General features: G+C 42.0%; 1 protein-coding gene across 7 annotated transcripts in view; it reads left to right on the plus strand.

The window, feature by feature from the left end:
- The window catches only part of LOC118390288 (seizure protein 6 homolog), a 224,556-nt gene that overhangs the window by 92,819 nt on the left and 107,483 nt on the right, over positions 1–24,254 (plus strand). For all 7 annotated transcript variants that reach the window (XR_004826930.2, XR_004826931.2, XM_035780708.2 and 4 more), the window contains exons 2-3: positions 11,863–12,657; positions 15,444–15,583. Coding sequence is in view for 5 of the 7 variants with exons in the window: in XM_035780708.2 (XP_035636601.1) it covers positions 11,863–12,657; positions 15,444–15,583 (935 nt within the window). In the remaining 2 variants the exon portion in view is untranslated. The remainder of the gene's footprint in view (positions 1–11,862; positions 12,658–15,443; positions 15,584–24,254) is intronic.

Consider the following 24,254-nt stretch of genomic DNA (forward strand, 5'->3'; position numbering starts at 1 on the left):
CAACAGCCTGGCCAGCCCAGTCATTTAAATGAGTTCACTATGCATTCAATCCATCATCAAGACCTCCTAAGGAGGGGATGAGAAAGCCTGTCGCGTAGAGCTGTCTTGTGATGGCAACAATGTAACTTCAGACAAGAGGAAGGTCACTATAGATTTTTTGTTGTTGTCTAGTGCCTCTCTAGAATAATAAGGAAATTAAGAGCTGGATATTAGGGGATTGGTGCCAATCAGAGCTTGCCTGGAGCCTGATTAGTCTCCCAGTCCGTGCAGCTGACAAACATTGCCACACCATGATGCTGCAACCACCATGCTTCACTGTAGGGATGGTGCCAGGTTTCCTCCAGACGTGATGCTTGGCATTCAGGCCAAAGAGTTCAATCTTGGTTTCATCAGACCAGAGAATCTTGTTTATCATGGTCTGAAAATCTTTAGGTTCCTTTTGCAAACTCCAAGCGGGCTGTCATGTGCCATTTATTTAGGAGTGGCTTCCGTCTGGCCACTCTACCATAAAGGCCTGATTGGTGGAGGACTGCAGAGATGGTTTTCCTTCTGAAAGGTTCTCCCATCTCCACAGAGGAACTCTGGAGCTCTGTCAGAGGGACCATCGGGTTCTTGGTCGGGGTCTTGGTCCCCTCCCTGACCAAGGACCTTCTCCCACATTTGACTCTTAGTGGTTCCAAACTTCTTCCAAATAAGAATGATGGAGGCCACTGTGTTCTTAGAGACTTTCAATGCTGCAGAAATATTTTGGTACCCTTCCCATGATCTGTGCGTCGGCACAATCCTGTCTCTGAGCTTTACGGACAATTCTTTCGACCTCATGGCTTGGTTTTGCTCTGACATGCACTGTCAAGTGTGGGATCTTATATAGACAGGTGTGTGCCTTTCCAAATCATGTCCAATCATTTGAATTTACCACAGGTGGACTCCAATCAAGTTGTAGAAACATCTCAAGGATGATCAATGGAAACAGGATGCATCTGAGTTCAATTTTGAGTCTCATTGCAAAGGGTCTGAGTACTTATGTAAATAAGATATTTCTGTTTTTTGTTTTTAATACATTTGCAAACATTCCTAAAAACGTTTTCACTTTGTCACAATGGGGTGTTGTGTGTAGATTGATGAGGTACATGTATTTAATCCATTTTAGAATGAGACTGTAACGTAACAAAATGTGGTTAAAGTGAAGGGGACCGAATACTTTCCGAATGCACTGTATATTACTCTGCCTCAGCGATTGCTCATTCTGACTCATAATGATCCAGGTCCCTAGCTACAACAGCCTGGCCAGCCCAGTCATTTAAATGACTTCACTATGCATTCAATCCATCATCAAGACCCCCTTAAGGAGGGGATGAGAAAGCCTGTCGCGTAGAGCCGTCTTGTGATGGCAACAATGTAACTTCAGACAAGAGGAAGGCCACTATAGATTTTTTGTTGTTGTCTAGTGCCTCTCTAGAATAATAAGGAAATTAAGAGCTGGATATTAGAGGATTGGTGCCAATCAGCAGCTTCCCTGGAGCCTGTCCCGTTCTGCCTGATTAGTTCCCCTTCTCTCTCTCTCTCGCTCTCTCTCTCTCTGCTCTGATGCCGTACGGAGGAGAAATCCCTGTGATTTTTCACTCTTTGTCTTGACGTAAAAAAAGAAAGACATGGAATGTACACAATGAACTGTACAGGATGTCAGGGCTAAGCAGAGGATTCTTCCAATCAGAATGTCGCCCAACATAACATTTCCTTTGGCTGAGAGGGTTGAAAGGAATTGTTAAAAGATTCCCTCAGTAGGATCAGATAGAGTGAGACAGAAATTCAGGTATTACGCTGCAGAGCTGCTCTACAATTTCTCTGATTGCCTCAATCGATTTTTTTGTTCTCACCTTAACCAACTCTCTTTAACAATCTGTCTGTCTGTGGCTGAAGAAGAGTTCTTCTAGTGAAGCATTCTATTTTTCTTTGCCTCATTCTATCCTACCCTAGCTATGTGGTGTTTAGCACCCAATCCAAAGTTCTTGCAACCAGTCTATGGTGAGACAATCAGTGATTTTCTCTCTGCCAGTCAAATGCAGTCAGTGCCAGAAAGTCTCTAAGCAGAGGACAGCCAAGAAGAATCCAATAAAACAAAATACTGCCTGGATTAGAGTTTTTTAAGAGGCACAAAAACAATCCTTAATTGCTTTGCTATTCTGCAGTCTTCTTCAGGTCAGGATTTCAAATCTGCTGCCGTCAGGTTGACTGTCTGCCGCATCCTAAAAAATAGATCCAGGCTATTGCTGTGGAATAGCAATCCTAGATATTTTAAATGAGGTCTCCGAGGCTTGACATTTCCTTCATCGCTTAGCTCTCTCTGTCTCAGATCTCCACTGCCCCTGTGTAGCCCTTTCCCACACTATTACTTTGTGGAGGATACAGACGTGGAACCCTCATAAGCTGTTTAGTTGAAACAGTCATTTTGAGTTTGTTTACTTAGCTACCGTTTAGCTTTCACATTATGCCAAGCCTGATGATACACTGGAGAAACAGACTTCTGTCTCATGTACTTTAAGCAATCCATTCTCCTCTTTTCACACCCTCTCTAGTCTCATCACTTATTGTCCTGTAGACCTTGGTGTATTGTTCTTGACTGATCCCTGTATCTATGGATAAAGCCAGTCATTCCCCCATCACACAGTCCCAGAATGGGCATGTCTGTCAGGATCACATCTATCTGACAGTGAAGCAGCACTCTGTCAGCCTCCCACTCCCGTCTCCCGTCTCTCTCAGGGACACTTAGATTAGTCGGCATATTACATTTACGCCTGATTGGTAAAGTCCTTCAACCACTCAAAGTCCTTGAATACTTCATCCCTCAAAAATAGAAATCCCTGAACTTTTAATTGGTTTGTTCAACAGAATGTGTTGATCTGGGAAAAATGGTCACTTTAAGTTGACAGTTTAGGTTCACTGTACCATATGCGTATGTGTGTTTCTGCATGTCCGTCCACCTGCTCAGCCAATGGCTAGGTTGAAGGATTGAAGGTGCTTCAGAAGGGGAAAGCATCCCATCTCCTCTGAGCAATAGCTTTAGCATATACAGTATGGACCCTTTACATTGGTCATTATGCAGATGATAGGAGGTGACCTTCACTATCACCACAGGAGGACACAGCTAAACACGGCATAGAGAATGGAAGTGTTGAGCCATGCTTTCTTAAACTAGACCCTCCACCATGGACCACTACTCACATGCACCAATTGCAAAGAGAGGTTCCTTAGTATGTGTGCCATTTTAATGTTTGTTTCACACTGTTGTATGTCTGCTCTGATACTGGTTTGAGAGTGGATTGAGGTCATTAAGATCATCAATTAGCCTAGCAGCTCTGACTCTGAGTGTAAAATCACCATGGTGATGTTTCCTGCCTGTCCTCACTGGGTAATGTTTCCCTGAACATTGATCCGCTATTGATCTGAGCATGAGAAACCCTGGTTTACCCGGGGGGATCGACTCCCACTCTCCACTCTCACTAAATATTCCCACTGAAGGGCAGGAGCTGTACGGTCACTGACCAACCTCCATGTTCCTTCTGTTCATACAGAGAGGGAGAAATTGAGAGAGAGAGAGAGATAGAGAGGGAAAGAGAGGAAGAGAAAGAGAGTGAGATGAATAGTTGAAGAGATTTGAAGAAGTATATAGTCTTTCACGGCTATGCTCTGATCATTAGCTACATGACAATCCAGTTCGGAAAGGGAGATGATTATGGAAAAACAAAATAATGAATGCCTCTCACATAGTTTTCAGAAGTCTGCTTGCGATCGTATATATATTCCTTTAGTGACTTCCTTTACATTTCTCAAGGCTTCCGTCAATACATTTTTTGGGGGGCAATCATGTGTCTTGGGTTGGAGGAGGCAGGCTCATGTGTACAGTCAGACTTTATGAAGATCTCCCTTTACATCTTTTATTCTCTCTAGTTTGTGCGAGATGTCAAATGTGTTTAGTTTGCTTTTAAGAGCAGCTTGGGCTGCTCCTGTTGTGACAGAATAAGGCTACAAGGAAATGTTTCCCACTCCTAACCCAGAACATCAAAATACCTTTGAATTGCTTCTGTCACCCAGGAAGATTAATGACTGGTGTTGAGTCTGTCAGTAAAATGTAACGCTATGTGTCAGCTCTCTGTCAGACAGAGAGAGGCTTTGTAAAGAAATTGTTTACTCTGCCTCTTGAATGGTGCGATCAAACTTTTTTTATTATGGTACACACCATGGCAGCAGTAAAAGCACTCTGCATCTCTGCTTTAGCAAATGCTACATTGACTTATACGCCTTCTGCCTGGGACTGATGGGGGACGCAGTGCTGCTGCAAATGCTGAGACAATTCAGATTTTCAGAGCTAATGTTGATGTGTTTCTTGGTATGGGAGTCATTTCAGGATCAATAGAAACAAAGGGAGATTGCAAGTAAGAACATCTGGCCTCGGGGCAGAAATAATTAAGCATCTATTCGTTATGCATTGAAATCAACCAACCTCATGATCAATCCTTCCAAAATGACTTTGCAATTTGTGGAAAACACGAGCCTAGCAATTGAATGGCGCATTAATAATGAATCTGCAACTCAAGACATTTTGGGACAGACAGAGAGTTGGCAAAGAGACAGAGATGAAAAGAGAATTGATGGTTGTTTACTCTAAACTGTCACCACATCATTCCGGTGATACTAGACTCTATTTGGACATATTTGTAGACATAAGTGCTATATTCCAGCTCATTGCCTTGAGCCCATCTAAACTAGTTTATAAACGTAATACTGTTGCCCTATTTGACCAGCTATGTCAAATGTATTGAATTTTTGGAAAAATCTAGTCTTCAATACATGAGTACCTGCTGTATTTCACTTGCACAGTAAAGTATTATATACAGTTGAAGTCGGAAGTTTACATACAACTTAGCCAAATACATTTAAACTCAGTTATTCACAATTCCTGACATTTAATCCGAGTAAAAATTCCCCGTCTTAGGTCAGACAGGATCACCACTTTATTTTAAGAATGTGAAATGTCAGAATAATAGTAGAGAGAAGGATTTATTTAAGCTTTTATTTATTTCATTGCATTCCCAGTTGGTCAGAAGTTTACATACACTCAATTAGTATTTGGTAGTGTTGCCTTTACATTTTTTTTTTAACTTGGGTCAAACGTTTCGGGTAGCCTTCCACAAGATTCCCACAATAAGTTGGGTGAATTTTGGCCCATTCCTTCTGGCAGAGCTTGTGTAACTGAGTCAGGTTTGTAGGCCTCCTTGCTCGCACATGCTTTTTCAGTTCTGCCCACAAATGTTATATAGGATTGAGGTCAGGGCTTTGTGATGGCCACTCCAATACCTTGACTTTATTGTCCTTAAGCCATTTTGCCAAAAGTACGAGCTTTGTCCCCATGTGCAGTTGCAAACCGTAGTCTGGCTTTTTTTATGGCCATTTTGGAGCAGTGGCTTCGTCCTTGCTGAGGGGCCTTTCAGGTTATGTCGATATAGGACTTGTTTTACTGTGGATATAAATACTTTTGTACCTGTTTCCTCCAACATCTTCACAAGATCCTTTGCTGTTGTTCTGGAATTGATATGCACTTTTTGCACCAAAGTACGTTCATCTCCAGCAGACAGAACGCGTCTCCTTCCTGAGCGGTGTGACAGATGCGTGGTCCCATGGTGTTTGTACTTGTGTACTATTGTTTGTACAGATGATTATACAGATGGTACCTTCAGGCATTTGGAAATTGCTCCCAAGGATGAACCAGACTTGTGGAGGTCTACAAATCTTTTCATGGCTGATTTCTTTTGATTTTCCCATGGTGTCAAGCAAAGAGTTTGAAGGTAGGCCTTGAAATACATCCACAGGTACACCTCCAATTGACTCAAATTATGTCAATTAGCCTGTCAGAAGCTTCTAAAGCCATGACATAATTTTCTGGAATTTTAAAGCTGTTTAAAGGCACAGTCAACTTAGTGTATGTAAACTTCTGACCCACTGGAATTGTGATACAGTGAATTATAAGTGAAATAATCTGTCTGTAAACAATTATTGGAAAAATTACCTGTGTCATGCACAAAGTAGATGTCCTAACCGACTTGCCAAAACTATAGTTTGTTAACAAGAAATTTGTGGAGTGGTTGAAACCAACCTAAGTGTATGTAAACTTCTGAATTCAACTGTATTTCATTGCATCACAGATTCATGCTTTTCAGCTTCCAGGTTGTGTGGCTAAAATACACTCCACTAAGAGATGAAAAGGGGGATACCTAGTCAGGTTTACAACTGAATGCATTCAACTGAAACGTGTCTTCCGCATTTTACACAACCCCTCTGAATCAGAGAGGTGCTGGCAGCTGCCTTAATTGACATCCATGTCTTCAGTGCACGGGGAACAGTGGATTAACTGCCTTGCTCAGTGGCAGAATGACCGATTTTTACCTTGTAGCCTGGCGGGTAGGAGCGTTGGGCGGTAACCGAAAGGTTGCTGGATCGAATCCTGGAGATTTGCTTTTCTGTCAGTATTTTCAGCTCTGTGGCTTACACTGCCTCTTTGGGTGCCGTAGCTTCAAGAACCCCCCTGCTCTGGGATATCTCACTCATTTTCTGTCTGTGTCAACAACACCCTTTAATCTCTCCCCATGTGAAGTGTGCTTGCAGCTCTCCCGCCTCGTTAAAACAAACTGTCACCCACAGAGCGCAAGCTAATTAAGGTGTCAAAATAGTCTCCAGATCCATGTGTGTTTGCACACGGACACACATAGTAATTCTGGACATCATTCAGCATCGGGAGATGGCTAAATGATACAGTTCAATATGTACCAAGGAATTCCTTTTCGGATTTTTTGGGGGAAGGCAATGATGTCTATAGAGCATCAGTGGTTTTGTTCAGTGTGTCTTATTGCCTTGGTGAAACGATTCATTCTCACCATTTCGCTTGCTCATGCTCCAAGTCACAGTTCTTGATAGAGAGATCCATTCCAAGAAATGGGAAAAGAAAGGAGAATGAAAAGGTGAAGATAGAGATGATTGGAGAGATGTACCAGGAAAAGAGAGAAAATAGGAGATGGTATGAGGGAGAGGGTGTCAACCTGTGAAAGAGCGTGAGGTGAATAATAGATCAAAATCAACTGTGGTAACTGTCCCTGGGCAGCCATGCAGGCCCTGGGCGTGTTGGCTGTTGTACATTGTCCTGTGGTTGGTCTGCTTGCCACAGAGCCATCTCTGCCTGTATTTACTTCAGATTCATAGACCAGGCTTCCCTCCAGCACTAAACACAGCCAGTTCAGAGGGGAGTTGTGCCCAGATGTCACCAAGCGGCTAGATAATGCAGCATGTGTTTGTGACATGAAGTAGAGATGGAGTGTTCTGGACAACTGAGAATAGTCAGAGCAGAGCTGGGAGATGTAGGGTGAATGGCTTTGTTTGATCTCTTTTTAGTCTACTGTAGCCCAATATAAACAGTAGTTACTGTAACTACAGGATAATGCATACAATATGAATGAATGAATGAATGAATGATGTCTTATCTATTTCTGTAACAACTAATTCATGCAGGCAGCAAACCAAAACACAGCCAACAGTTCAACCTGGGTTCAGTTTTCTTAGCTATAAGTTACAGTTGTGTTCAACTGGCAAGCTGGAGTCTGCTTGAGGGCACACAGCTCAAGTAGAGCATTGTGTTTCTTATGATTGAACTATTCTGTGAGAAGTATTGTTTTTGATCGTTTGATCGGTTTTGCTGGTCTGTAGAAGTCCATTTTTTTTTAAACATCTCACCTCGTTGGATTTGTAAAGGGTTTGTTTATCCTAGTGCTACTGACGTGGAGTTTGTGTTTGTGGTTCATTTCTTCCTTACCTCACATTGCTGGTAACTCCAACTGACTAAGAAAAAGTGGTAGAGATGTTGTCTCTCACCAGTACCAGGATGATTGGATCCCCTGGATCGCTGTATTTTTCCCTCTGAAAAATATCAAAGCAAAGTCATTTCTAAAAGATCTAAAACTGTGAGTCAACGTCTCCATTTGAAAGGCTTCAGACAGTCCTGCTCACAAAAAGATGTGCAAACATCTTCGTTTGACTCCTCACTGTCAACCCTAAAACTACCATTCAGCCACAGGGAGAGTTAGTATAATCCATAATACTTAGCGTCTAAAGAGTGTGTAGTAACACCTAGCATCAGTGCACAGTGTCAAGAGGCAAATTAAATTACAATGGCAGATAAGTCTCTGGAGGGAAGCTCAGGTCTGTTTCGGACTTGAATTGCACTCTGAAATTGTGATCATTATTATAGACCAAAATCGGATTCTCCTTAGTCATGGCGTGATTATTTCTAACAACAGCGTGGATTCACCATTGCTAATCAAATCTTGGAGGGCGCATTAAGCATCCGCTTACATGGCTTTGCCTCAAACTATTTTATTTAGGTAAGCATCTAAAGTTGAGAGGTGTGAAGAGTTTCTCTTTTATTTTCTCAGAGGAGTGACATTGAGAAGTTTGAGATAAATGTCACACTTACAGTACATGTGTAGCCTAGCGGTTACAAAACTGTGAATCATATTTTGTCATTCATCTTGGGTTAAATTTAGACATTAGACACTTCATAATCACAAAACTTACTCACTATACATTCATCCTACTGAATAGTTGTATCTCTCTATTTGTGACCGACCGGCTCGATTCGGTCTTATGTAGCAACATTTGAAATGTTTTTATTTTATTTTTTACATTGGATAAAAGTAGAGACTCAGAGCTAGAAATCATACACTACAGTTGATCAACAATGGAAAAGTAATTCTGCTTTGAAAGTTGATAAAGTTGTTAGGCCACTTTTGAGATACTGGCCCTTGAATGTTTTGGTACACCTACTGGAGCATTTTTCTTTGTCTACACCCATTCAGCATTATTCACACCATCTTAAGCCTTAGCCCCACCCATCTCTTCACATGTGATGCCATGTGCTAAACAGATTGATTACGGGAGTGTACAAAACAACCAACGATTTCATCCATTTAAACATTTATTTAGTATAGGTCAATCTAGCAAACCAGGCAACTTTCTAAGCAATGTTTTGGTTAGTTTCTAGCTTGTTAGCTCGCTAGCTAACATGACGTTAACTGGCTAGCCAGTTCAAATAATGATAATATCATAAAGCTAACATCATCTTAACTTTGGCTAATTTGTATTCATTATTACAGAAAAATACTCACAACAAGATCATTATTTTCAAGTTAATGGCGAGCTAATTACAGAAAACAGCTTACGGCTGTGAGTATGATGAAATAAAAGCAGGGCATTCTACTGGAGAAATGTAGAACTTGGACACTGCCTCGTTGGCCTAACGTCATATCCTAATTTGACTTTGGTGCAGGTCATATTGTTCTTCACATTCCTGTCTCTGGTAAACACACACCACTGCATATCAAATCAAATATATTGTTTAGACATGTAGGTAGCTAGCTAGCTAAACAATAAACTATAATCCCAACTCATAATGCTAAAGCTAACCAACTAGGTTCAATGTTAAATAGCTAGCTAACATTAGGCTATAACTAGCAAAGCAAATGGATCTGAGATACAAATTATATTACTACAGAGATCACACACATACCATTAGCTAGCTTGCTAACAGTACGCTTTAACTTGCAATGAAAATTATTTTCTGCCAAAATTAGAAACGTATAATATCTGAAAATGTTGCTGGCGAGACTCTCTTACCTGTATACATGTATGAACGCTTCTCCCTCTGTTACGGATGCCATGGATGCCATGGATGCCATGGTTTGAAGATGCAATTCAGAGACCAATGTTTTATACAACAGCCTTTGTGTGTTCTTTTTTTCACTTCATCTGTATATTTGCAATCAAATGGCTGAATTTTCTAAATGTCCTTAGCTATCCTTCTCCACCGGGAATTCCACTGATTTCAAAACTTGAAGTGGAGAGTGGAGAGCATTTGCAACATTATCACAGTTCTTTGTGATATCTTTCAAAAAAGCCACGTTAGAAAGGATTATCTACACATACTGTGCAGCTCATATTATAGACAGAAGCGTGCTTCATGGCAGACCAAACCCGAACTCATCTCTCGGCATGTCCAGTCCATCCATTATCTCAGCCAATCATGGCCAACAGGAAGGTTCCTGTCTTTTTCCGTTCCTAAACCAACTAGGCTCGTAATTAAACAATGTATTCGTATTTACAGATGTCATACAAGTTTGGTATTAAGGCAAATAAATTTTACATGTTCCAGATGGCATTACTGCCAAAAAATGCATTTTGATAAAAAACTAGGTTTTTGTTCAAATGCCTCTCCTGTGAAGTAGTGACGCGCGACATGCACCTAGTTTCCTGAAACTAGTCACATTTGTCCACGCAGCACAACCATAAGTGTTAAAACTGTCAAGGACAATTAGTATATAAAATCCCAGCAGCATATCCTACTCTTTACGACAGATAAGGCAGTATTACATCAGAGAGCTTTTGTAAGCCCTTTATTTCCATTTCACTGAGGTCCTACTCTGATAAAGGACAAGAGAAGTAGCCGTTATCACTGCTGTGCCATATCAATCTCTTCACACTGCCTGTTGTTTTGGCAGTTGTGTCTGGGGTTTTGGAGACAATCACAGTAGCTAGATAACACACCTTTCTCCATTTTCAAAGTGCTTTTCCACTACAAGGATTGTGTGTTTTCTGTGCTTTATCATGGTTTTACTTCTTTCTCTGGCATGTGGTTAAGGAGTGTGGGTCAAGGGATTGTGTGTGTGTGCCAGTGTGCATGCATATGCACACTAGGGGTAATCTACATTCTGAAAGTCATGCCATCCTTCAGCTAGAGTCTGTCCTTTAGAAAACTTGTGTCTTTTAATCTTTTATCTCAGAAGTCAGACGAATATTTACATTTTCTTGATGAAATTCTCCTTTCAGTTCTTTCCCTCGCTCTGGCTGTGATTGCAGAGCTTGTCTGCGATAATGAACACTCATGCTGACTTACTGCAGGCTTCACAGTGAGGACTGTCATTATTCATCTGTCACAAAACTTTTTAAAGGCATTCCCTATAATAATGGAGATAAATGTAGAAGAGATGAAAGACGATCGTGTTGTTGCTCTTTATTAACCCTGAGAGACGTCCTCTGGTGTGTCTTTTGACACTTAAGCCGTCATCACGGCAAAAAGGACCCACTTTCAAAAGCACTGTTCATTTCCAACCTTACTTCTTGAGAGCAAATATATTTAACACTGTGATTTTGGATTCTTACAGAAATACTGTATGAGAGCAATTTGGAGCTATCATTATCATCCCTCCCACTTTTTGAATTTAGCACCCATACCCTGGGGCTTCCTGATTGCATCTTAACTGCTGCAGGTGGGAATAATTACTCTCTATGGCTCAGCCATTATTATATTTGGTAATCATGAGACATTCAGAGCAAAATCTTTACTTTGGCTAATTGGAAGAAGGAGGTATAAAGGTATTCAAATGAATCATCAAAGGGTTATCATGAGGGTTTTTTCCTGAAGGGCCTTTTCTAAGGGCCTCTTGTGGCAATTTGTCTACAGTAGTGGTTAGTTAATCAGGGTGGTTATTGTTCCACTCACTAGCCACTGCACTTAACCTTCTATGTAACAAGATATCCACTCATAATGCTCCTTACAGCCTGGTAAATGGGGGTCCCTAACCCTAGACTAAATCCTAGACTAACAGATTTTGCAATTACAACAGAGCCATATATGTATCCAATGTAGATTTTTGTTTTACTTATAAAAATGTCATGTAATATTTAGGAATCATGTTCTCTGGTATTATATTTCTCTTCTAGTATGCTCTAATACCTCCCTGTTGTTGGTGTGTTTCTCTCCAGTGTCTTCTCTAGAGAATGGAAATGTTGGGGGCCAGAGGAGAATCGAAGCAGACAGCGGAGCCTTCACACACTCGTCCACACAGGACACAGAGAGTGAGATCCACCATTTTACCACAGCATCCCCCATGAACGTCCCCAACCACCGACCTGTCTTCAGAGGCTTCGCCCTACATGAACTCCTGCTCACTAAAGATTTCCAGGGAGACCAGCGGTTTTTCACAGACCATGGAGACGTGGAAGGACATCCCACAATGCCCGGCTCTGTTACTGCCTTTGAGGGGGGGGATGCCTCAACTCGCCTGGTGCCACATGAGGACGCCCCTGCCTTCTCTGACATCGCAACTACTGCCACGGTGGCTGCCACAACCCCCCTCACCATCTCTGCTTCCACAGACCCTGGGCTACTGGTGAGCATGGCTCAGAATAACCAGTTTGCCAAGGACAAGTCCAGGGAGGCAGAGAAGGTGGCAGTGACCACAGACTCCCTGACCACCCCTGTAGTGGCAACCACTGCCCCTACAGTCAGTGGCCGCAGTCCCAATGCCCCCCCCTTCCTGAATGGAAGCGCCTATGGTCAGGGGGAAGTTATCATGGAAGCCACCCTGCCCCCCCCTGTCCTGACCACCTCAGTTAGGGCGGAGAAAGGTGAGTCAGAGGAACCAGGGGTAAAGAACAAAACAGACCCTGGCATCCAGCTCACCAAACTGACCCCCTTATCCACAGGAGAGGTGGATGAGGGAATGACCACCACAACCATCATCACAACCACCACCATCACCACCATGCAGACACCAGGTAACGTCTGTTTCTATTGGTCTCATACACACACACAGTATAGAGTGAAGTAGAAGTATGTAAATCCAATTACATCCATTTGGCAACTGCTGCTTTTCTGTAATGGCCCTAATGCAATGGCTTTAGAGTAGCAGCTTTATTAATGCAGGTATCGTCAAATCACTTAAACTATCAACAGTTAAAAATGTACTCGGGGGGCTGTCCAATTCGAGGTGTCGTAGAAAAATGCACTCGCTTCCCCAATGTTGCAAATATTTTCACATGACCTTGAAGCGTTAGGTTCTAGGCACGCGAGGAAAAGCCACTAGGATCGGAGAGGAGGCAGAGCGTGTGTTAAGCTTTCCTGAATAACCGGGCCTGCTGGGAGCATACAATATGTGGCCCCATTATTATAGGATAACTTGGGAGAATCTGCAACAGACAGCACATCTCAGTATCAAAACTTTAAATATATCCAGACTGGCCTGCAACTTTGCCTTTCTAGACCTAATAAACTGCCAAGGGCATACCCACGACTAATCCATATTGAATTAAATGATCAAATCACAGGTCTTTTGCATCGTTATTGAAATGACATTTTCACTGCAGTTTACAGCCTAGAGTAGAACTTTCCTTGCATTGTGGTGTTGTAGAATAGTTTAGGTAGGATAATTGTATTGTCCCCCTCTCTTGTATTTTTTAGTCTTCACTGTTCTTTTATGTGCAATAACGTACCTGGCCTCTCCACTTACATTGAAAATTGGTGCATCCTTGAATGATTTTATGTGTGGTATGATGCTAGTTAGCCTATTGCAGATCTGGAAAAACAATCCATCTACCACTATTGTCACTATGAATGTTGGATAGAGGGCAGGATAGACATTTAGACTAGTGTACTATATTGACTTATGGTATAGTAAAAGTTAACGCTCAGAAAAGCGTAGTGCAGAACTACCAAAATACCTTGATATAGGGGAGGGAGGCACATGCAAGCCGATTACAAAATTTGGCTAGGATGGAAGATATTATATAGTAAAACCTGCAAAAGGGTGAATGTAAACCAGGGGAAAAATGTACTTCTGTAAGACCCGGTGCTAGAGATGAGAAGCAGGTACAGTGAACATTTAATTATCAACAGACATGGAACAGGACAGGAACAGCATCAGAACAGGGAAAATAAAACGACATGATGACAATAAATGCTGAAGCGGGGAACAGACAGATATAGGGGAGGTAATGAGAGCAGGTGATTGAGTCCAGGTGAGTCCAATGAATCACTGAAGCGCGTGACGAGGGAAACAGGTGTGTGTAGTGCTGGGTAGCCTAGCACCCACGAGTGCCAGGGAGGGAGAGCAGGAACAGGCGTGACAGTACCCCCCCCCCCCTCTAGGGGCGCCACCCAGCGTCCCACCTGGGCGAGCCTGACTGGCCGTCCGAGGCATGGGCGCTGGACAAGCCGGCTGAGGGTGTAGAAGCCTGACGAATTGGCAGAGGCGTGGGAGCCTGGCAAACCAGCTGAGGCGTGGGAGCCTGACGATCCGGTTGAGGCGTAATGCCTGAGGATCCCGCTGGGATGTGGGAGCCTAGCGAGCCAGCTGAGACATGGGAGCCTGATGATCCGGCTGAGGCGTAAAAGTGCGTGATGAGGGAAACAGGTGTGCATAATGATGGTGGCAGGAGTGTAGTGATTGGCAGCCTGGCGCCCTCGAGCGCCAGGGAGGGAGAGAGGGAGCAGGCGTGACAACTTCCCTCTCCAGTGCCCAATAAAAAAAACACACAACCTTCCCAAATCCAAAGAAAATAGTATGACAACCTGGGGTTGGAACCAAAACTATTTTACAATCATTTCATTTTGAACAGAACCATTCTTTTTTTGTTCCATTCCACTGTTACAAATAAAAAACGTAACAGTTTATATCATTCCTTTCTGTTACTTTTGAAACCTCTGAAATCATAAAAAAAAACATTTACATTAACATTAAATTACACTACCAATCAGTGTGGATAGAGCAGCCTGCTGGGCATCTTGTTATGACATGCATTGTCTGAATTAGGCCCTCAGAATTATACCTACAGAGGAGTGGCTTCTATGATGGAACTCTGAATATCTTTGAATGTTATTTCCCACACATAACACAACAATGTGCCTATGCAATTTCAGCAGGCAGGCTAGCAGACACTAGAATATGTTTCAGAGGGAAAGAGTAGGGCTTTGCATAGGCACTTTGTTGCCTTTTGTGAGGAAAATAATGTTATTAACTGGTTCCATGCATTTAAAATAATGGTTATGTTCCGGAACAGTATATTTCACTTTCATTCACGGTTCTGATTTTGTTCCTCCAAAAAAATGTTGATTTTGTTCCATGACCGGTTCCAAACCCTGATGACAACCCTTAGCAGTAACCTAAAGTGGCCTGCATGACTGCCTCTCGTTTACAGTGTTTACTCAGATTTTAGTCAGAGTCTTGTACAGCGTGGCAGGAATAGCGTTGGAGAGGGCCAGTCAGTGTTTCTCATCCTTCCGTGCTGACAGCTCCTATTCATCTGGCACCCAGGATCACAAAGCTGATCATGCGGCAAACCAATCTGCAGAGGCCGGCTCCACCTGATCTGTGCTGCCTGGCTGTCCTCTGTAGTGGGTCTAGATGGCTGAGGGGCGGCGTGATCTCCAAGGCCCGGCTGAGAGGCAGGGAATCTGGGGAGTTAATGAGGGGGTTAGAGGGCCACTGAGACACAGATGGGCTGTCAGAGATGGATCAGTAGTCTGGGAAGAGGGATCACTTGTCTTTTCATTTCTCCTGTGCCAGGTCCCTGCACTGTGAATTTCACTGACCCCGAGGGCCACATCAAGATTCCACAGCAGCATTCTGCAGCGTTGTCGTCCGACCCTGGAGTGGATTGCACCTATGTGGTGACGGTCTACCTGGGATACGGGATTGAAGTACAGGTCAGTGAAAACAGGATACTGTCTAAGTTGTCCCTTTTATGGGGTTCACATCCATACACTTTCTCACATCTCAAGGTTTTAATGGAAACCTGCTCAGTGTGTTAATGTTAATGGAAATGAGAGGAGGGCTGTTAGGTCCAGGTTTGCCAATAGGCCTTGGGTTATTGTTGCTGGACACACTGTTTTAGCACCACTCTAGCACTCTCTCTCTCTCTTCCCTACCTTCATTTAACCTAATTATCATGGCTGTCGTTAGAGCCAGCGGCTCTGATGAAGTGTTACACCTTTATGCTATTTTCAGCTGCCCAAATGCTAATGAGCTATGCATCTATTGGAATCTCAAACTAACATAACACTTCAGCTTGTTCATGAAACAAATGGCTCATGTCAACATTTATGAGTGCAGCTTATTTACGCCAATACAAAGCCTTGAGCTTCACATGACTTCAAGGAAAAATACAAGAAAAAAAATCAACTGCACTTCATGTTTAGCAAGTGTCTTACTTGTAACTAGAGTAGTTTCAAAATAAAACCATTATAGTTATTCCTGAAAATGTTCTCTTGGAGTGGTAAGGGGAAATCTGAATTCAGCCAGGGCTGTTTGCTTGTTGTGTTTCTATTCATTCATGTGGAACTTGTTATCTCTGGGCTGTCACAGCAACAGTCCCACCACAATCAATACAGACCCAGCAGCAGAGACACCACAGCACAGCGAAATGTTTAGTCAGCCGTAATTTCATAATGATCTATTGAGACACAATGGCCTACTAAAATTGTTTGCGAAAGCGTGGGTAAAAGACAAACCCAGAGTTCCATTTGCTAGCATGCATTCAGAGGGCCCTCACTTTGAATGCATCTCTTTCACTGCTCCCGTCTTGGCTGCATCCAATGTGTATCTATGGAAGCAGGCATCAGTCATTTTTTTCTCCAGGGAAGGAAGGGATGGTGCGTCTATTTACCCTAGCAAAAATAATAATAAGTTTCTTAAATTGATGTATGTGGAGTCTACATTAAATAGGTCAAAATGCATTTAGATTAATTTAAATTTCCAAACAAAATGTCTAATTCTGTATCGCATTAACAGTGAAGAGGCGACTCCGGGATGCTGGCCTTCTAGGCAGAGCTGATGCTCCAGATACTCAACTAGTCTAAAGAAGGCCAGTTTAATTGCTTCTTTAATCAGGACAACAGTTTTCAGCTGTGCTAACATCATTGCAAAAGGTTTTTCTAATGATCAATTAGCCTTTTAAAATTATAAACTTGGATTAGCTAACACAACGTGCCATTGGAACACAGGAGTGATGGTTGCTGATAATGGGCCTCTGTACCTATGTAGATATTCCATAAAAAAATAATCTGTTTCCAGCTATAATAGTCATTTACAACATTAACAATGTCTACACTGTATTTCAGATCAATTTGATGTTATTTTAATGGGCAAAAAAATTGCTTTTCTTTCAAAAACAAGGAATTTTCTAAGTGACCCAAACTTTTGAACGGGAGTGTACTTTTTTGGGCTTATGCAAATCATCAGCCTGAGAAATTGGGCCATGATTAGTTCTTGGCTTCCCACAGACACACATGGTAATGGCTATTGAATGTTTACGTCCTTATTTTTCTGTCCTTCCTGCAATACGATCTCCACATTACCCCTTCCCTGGCATTTCTAATACTCCAAACACCTCATTTAATACGAAATACCTTGAATGGTTGAGCTTTTTCATCCCGCCCGGCTCTGGAGGGCTAAGATAAGTTTAGGTGGAGGGTGTTTGTTTGTATGTATGTTTTTCTCCTGCTTGGGGTTTTGGATCCATGCTAAGGTTAATGGCACACACACACACACACACACACACACACACACACACACACACACACACACACACACACACACACACACACACACACACACACACACACACACACACACACACACACACACACACACACACACACACACACACACACACACACACACACACACACACAACCGTGCTCTCAGGCAAGCTTTTGATATAGTAGCTCTTGTTCTCTCTTAGCCTCTCCAGTGGACTCCTATCTCAGCAGGCAGTCTCTGTGTAGTGGAGTATAATGAAATGCTGTTGCTGGAAAGCATGCAGAGCCCTGTTTATCAACCCACATCACTGAGGCAGGTAGCCTGATGGGATGAATATGTCCATGTGAGGACCAACTGGACCCAGGGGCTAAAAGGCTCAGACCAGTGGATGAATGGGCAGAGGCCCTTGGACAAATGTGATAAAGGGCTGTACAGTCACATGCTATGCCTAGTGTTCAGTTAGAGAGATAGAACAACTCAATAGACAGTCTCGCACCTCCCTCTCTGGTGACGGCAGATATTGATTGAAGCCAGGGCATGTGTTACCACTCCAAATCATCTGCCACTCAAGGAGGCTGTACTGTCTGCAGGATGTCACAGGATCAATCTGCCCAGGCTCTTAGGACTGTAATGAAATGGACATGTAAACCTGTGTCATGACTGTCCACGAGAATCCAAATAGGTCAGATCAGATTTGCAATGAATAACTTCAATCAGACCCCCTTTCAACCGTAGAGGGGGTGAGGAAATAGCTAATGGGGATTGACACTCACGTCCTTTTGTAAATCAAAGCAGAAGATTCTGGCCTGTGCTCTCCAAATTCACCAAAGGATTTTTTATTTTTTATTTTATTTATTTAACCTTTATTTAACCAGGCAAGTCAGTTAAGCACAAATTCTTATTTACAATTTGGCCTACCAAAAGACAAAAGGCTTCCTGTGGGGACGGGGGTTGGAATTAAAAATGTAAAATGAATCAAATATAAATATAGGACAAAACACTCATCTTGACAACAGAGACAACACGACATAAAGAGAGACCTAAGACAACAGCATAGCATGGCAGCAACACATGACAACACAGCATGTTAGCACCACAACATAACAACAACATGGTAGCAACACAACATGGTAGCAGCACAAAACATGGTACAAACATTATTGGGCACAGACAACAGCACCAAGGGCAAGAAGGTAGAGACAACAAAACATCACACAAAGCAGCCAATATTGTAAGTATGAGTGTCCATGATTGAGTCTTTGAATGAAGAAATTGAGATAAAACTGTCCAGTTTGAGTGTTTGTTGCAGATCGTTCCAGTCACTAGCTGCAGCGAACTGAAAAGAAGAGCGACCCAGGGATGTGTGTGTTTTGGGGACCTGTAACAGAATGTGACTGACAGAACAGGTGTTGTATGTAGAGGATGAGGGCTGCAGTATAATATCTCAGATTGAGGCCTAAGAGAGTTTTATGAATAAGCATCAACCAGTGGGTCTTGTGACGGGTATACAGAGATGACCAGTTTACAGAGGAATATAGAGTGCCTTGATGTGTCCTATAAGGAGCACTGGTTGCAAATCTCATGGCCGAATGGCAAAGAACATCTAGCTGCTCGAGAGCACCCTTATCTGCCGATCTATAAATTACATCTCCGTAATCTAGCATGGGTAGGATGGTCATCTGAATCCGGGTTAGTTTGGCAGCTGGGGTAAAAGAGGAGCAATTACAATAGAGGAAATCAAGTCTAGATTTAACTTTAGCCTGCAGCTTTGATATATGCTGAGAGAAGGACAGTGTACCATCTAGCCATACTCCGAAGTACTTGTATTAGGTGACTACCTAAAGCTCTCAGAGGTAGTGATCATACATGTGGGGAGAGGGGCATTCTTTTATACCAAAACACATGACCTTTGTTTTGTAGGTGTTCAGAACAAGGTTAAGGGTATAGAAAGCTTGAACGATTTGTTGTAGAGCATTTAACACAAAATCCGGGGAGGGGCCAGCTGAGTATAAGACTGTATCATCTGCATATGAATGGATGAGAGAGATTCCTACTGCCTGAGCTATGTTGTTGATGTAAATTGAGAAGATCGTGGGGTCTAGGATTGAGCCTTGGGGTACTCCCTTGGTGACAGGCAGTGGCTGAGACAGCAGATTTTCTGACTTTATACACTGCACTCGTTGAGAGAGGTAGTTAGCAAACCAGGCCAAAGACCCCTCAGAGACACCCCTCAGAGACCCTAATACTACCATATCAAAAGCTTTGGCCAACTCAATAAAAATTGCAGCACAACATTGCTTAGAATCAAGGGTAATGGTGACATCATTGAGGACCTATAAGTTTGCAGTGACACATCCATAACCTGAACGGAAACCAGATTGCATACCCGAGAGAATACTATAGACATCAAGAAAGCCAGTCAGTGTGCTTTCTTCCCACTGAAACTCGAACACGTTCAAAAGCAAATACTGGAATAATCTGGGGAATGGTCAGATGCGATCTTTAGAACACTACTGTCATTTTGTTTGTTATTTTGTGATGTCATAAAAAGAATTATAACGGAAATAAGGTAATTGAATGTATTCCCACTACATAGATGAAGTTTCCATACTATGAGTTGTGCATTAAATATAAAAAATGATGAAAGTGTTTTTGTTAAGAGAGGGATGTGATTTGAGAAGTTATAAGAGATAATTGCTTTCCATAACTTTGCACATTGAGTAATCACTGCCCCAAAGTGAGGAAAGGGAGCATGCCAGCCTGCTGGAACCGCCCCTGTCAAGCAAAAGGTGTAAATGACGGGTTATGAATTAACTAATTTATCCAGAGAAAGTGTGAAGCGGCAGCTGTGCATTTAAAATGGTTTGAACTTTGAATCTCAACACAAGGTGGAGACGATAAACTCACCTCCCGGACAATCAGGTATGGCTGATTAGCTGTCCTAAGTCAGTTACTTTCGAAAGCTAATTTAAGTTGGACCATCCTGTTACTCTGCTCAAACCATCGTATTACGCTACTCTCATCACCCCACTGGGGAACCTTCGATACGGCTGACTAGCCTATCTTCAAAGAAGCATCTTCAAGAGCGATTGGAAGGGTAGTGCTACAGAGGGTAATACGTACGACCCAGTACATCACTGGGGCCAAGCTTCCTACATACTAGGTGTCAGAGGAAAGCCCAAAAAATGGTCAAAGAATCTAGTCACCCAAGTCATATACTGTTTTCTCTGCTACCACACGGCAAGCGGTACCGGAGTGCCAAGTCTAGGACCAAAAGGCTCCTTAACAGCTTCAACATCCAAGCCATAAGACTGCTGAACAATTAACCAAATGGCCACCGGATGATTTACATTGCCCCCCCCCCCCTCCATAGTTTTTTTACACTGCTGCTACTCACTGTTTATTATCTATGCATAGTAATTTTACCCCACCTACATGTACAAATGACCTCGACTAACCTGTACCCCCGCACGTTGACTCGGTACTGGTACCCCTTGTATATAGCCTCATTATTGTTATTTTATTGTATTACTTTTATCATTTTTTACTTTCGTTTATTTGCAAAATATTTTCTTAACTCTTTCTTGAACTGCACTGTTGGTTAAAGGCTTGTAAGTACGCATTTCATGGTAAGGTCTACACGTTGTATTCGACGCATGGGACAAATAATGTTTGATTTGAAAATCAACTCTGTAGTTCTGTTCAGTACTACACAACAATTCACCAGTTACCGGACAACTACGAAGAAGGACAACAGTAGAAGAGTTGTTGGAACCATTTCGGACAATCAGAGCCTTACAAGCTTGCCGCAAAAGGCCCAACCCCCTTTCCAAGGCTGCCCTATTCACCGAGATCCCCGGCGTACCCAGGCATTTCACGTAAATACATGAATAATTTCTTGCTCAAAGCGTGTGGCGGTTCGTGTGCAAAGTATATGGTTATTGTAGGTGAGAGTAGTTTCTGAATGTGTCTTTGTTAAGTGTCTCTGTCCTTCTCTCTCCCTCTCCATCTCTTCTTTAATAAGCATCCATGTTGTTGTCATTCCACTAGGGAACTGTTTTCTCTGTAATAAGTCTCCAGTCAATAGACAGTGCAGAGTGTGTGTGTTTATCCTGTGTTCTCGTTTAATTAGCTAGTAAATACATAATTAAACCAATTTCTGTACTACTGATTCATAAGTAAGGCTCCGGCTTTTGCAGATGCAAGGAGGATACGACTGTTCAGAATGGTGATATGATGAGGTTATGATTTATAAGTTGACTGTTTATAGATGTGACAGGTAAAAACCTTATCGAGTTTAATTCGGGAGATGGTAACTCTTTAAAGAACCGCTCTCGTGGTGCCCCAAATCCGAATGTTAATTGTTACATGATTAATGATTAATCGGGTAACAATGAAACATACAGTAGGTAGTTAATTAGATAAATAACAGTCTTTAGATGAATGTTAGTCTAGTCATGACACCTGAAAGTGTCCTGCAGAGTGGCATGTTGTCCAGAATGTTAATGTCAGCTCTAGTGGATAAGGTGCCAGATTCTGTAGACAAGGACATATATCCAAGCCTGACCCACTGCACATGCATTGCATATCCTTGAATAGTAACAGGTGTGAAATTATGTTAAGGATTCAGTATCTCTGTTTATCTCTAATCCTTAACATAATCTCACACCTGTCACTTTAATTTCTATTTACTTCTCATATATTAAGTGAATTGACTAATAAAAAGGAGTGAATATGCATTGTATATTGGTGCTGCCACCAGGGGCAACACAAGGTTGAAGCATCTCTTATGGATCACTTCTTCAGAATTACAGTTATTATGAGTTTGTATTCATCTCTCTCACAGCACTCTGCTCAATTATTAAGGGTTCTGTTCCGAGGTGCCTCCCATGTGCATATTTCTCTCTCGCTGTATAGATTCTGCTCGAGGAGGGATGTAATTACGATCTTCACTGTTGGATGAATCAATAAAACGCATGCATAGGCGCACACACATTAATTATATCTCATAGTAAACTGTATGAAAACACAAGCGCACACCACACACTCACTAAAATACGTTTTGACCACGAAAAGTGAAAGGGAAGTGCAAACATGATTCTTCTGTTTATAGGACACATCAATTATAATGCCCTACAGTATGTGAAATAAAGAATGTTGTTCAGTAGAGCCTCAGGAGTTTTCTCATAAAGTCTTAGTCCCTAATTTTATTTTTCATAATCCAAGGAGAAAGAATATTTTTCAATGTTATGTGCTCTCAACATGTTACCCTTTGATACCCTTGTTTACAATCATTAACAGTCAGACAGTACATGAGATCATTTTCTTCACCAGAAATGTGGATTCTCCTCAGTAAACTACTGAAGGGCGTTCTCGTAATGCATCATCTGTGTCTTTCAGCTTAATCACCAACTTTTACAACCCAAAACTCAATAAAGACTTGGCTTGGACACCCTGCCACTGATTGAGTAAATTGCTGTTGTTTTAACACTGCAGTCGAGGAACAATGGGAAAGTAATTCTGCTTTGAAAGTTGATAAACTTGTAACCTCACTTTTGAGAAAATGGCCCTTGAATGTTTTGCTACCTACTGGAGAGCTTTGCTTTGTCTACACCCATTCAGCATCGTTCACACCCTTTTAAGCTTTAGCCCCACCCATCACTTTAAGGATTCATATTTGAGGCTATTTGAGCTGGTCAGTGTGTGTCGGTAATCCTGTCTAAGAAGCTTTTTAAAAATGTATTGCGTCGATCAACTGCATAAGTGTTGCTCTAAACTTTCTGGAGGACCGAGTTTTGAAATCAGTGGAATTCGAGTATGATAGCTAAGGAGATGGAGAAAACAGCTGTCTCCGGATTACATCTTCAAACTAAGGGTAACCATGTCGTCGGTGACAAGAGGCGCGTCCATCCATGATGCATATGGGTAAAATAGTCTAGCTAGCTACATTTTCAGATATTACACGTTTCTAATTTGACAGAAGCTGGTTTAATTTCAAGTTAACGTGTACTGTTAGCTAGCTAACTTTAGCTGGCTGGCTCGCTAGCTAACGTTACATGTATGATCTTATTATTTGAATCTCAGAGCCATTTTCTTGGCTATTTAAAGCTTAATGTTAGCTAGCTAACATTGAACCTGGTTGGTTAGCTACCTGCAGATTCATGCAGGACAGTAACTTCATGAGTTGGGATTATAGTTAATTGTTTAGCTAGCTAATGTTTTGTGTGTGATCTTATTATTCATATCTCAGAGCCATTTGCTTGGCTAATTATAGCCTAATGTTAGCTAACTAATACCCTGATGAAGACAGCTTGTCTGTCGAAATGTTGGATATTAGGTTAAAAAAATAATTGCATCTGAGCTCCTACAGTATGCGGCTCTCCTTTTTCTAATGTTAGATAGCTAACATTGAACCTGGTTGGTTAGCTACCTGCATATTCATTCAGGGTAGTAACGTTATGAGTTGCAATTATGGTTCATTGGTTAGCTAGCTAGCCAGCTAGCTACATGTCTTAACAAAATACTCCACTATGCAAGTAACCATTTTGGGTGCATTTCTAAATTCGGTATGTCCATCCACTCCAATATCAGAGCACTCTTGTCTGAGTGTGCCAGAGCGCAGAATAGCTGCTGAATTTCCAAATGCTAAACACCTGTTGAATATGGCCGGTGTCAGTAATGTTGGCAAAAAAGCATAATTAAATTGTTGCCAGCAGCACAGTTGCAATCACCTACACTCTGGATAACATAAAAACAGACTAATTATGTAATTATGTTGAATGGCAAACAGTATGGCAAGTAGGAGTAAAGATGTGTTAAGCAACAGGACTTTGGGCA

This window comes from Oncorhynchus keta, chromosome 11 (genome assembly GCF_023373465.1).
Source record: "Oncorhynchus keta strain PuntledgeMale-10-30-2019 chromosome 11, Oket_V2, whole genome shotgun sequence".
NCBI lineage: Eukaryota > Metazoa > Chordata > Actinopteri > Salmoniformes > Salmonidae > Oncorhynchus > Oncorhynchus keta.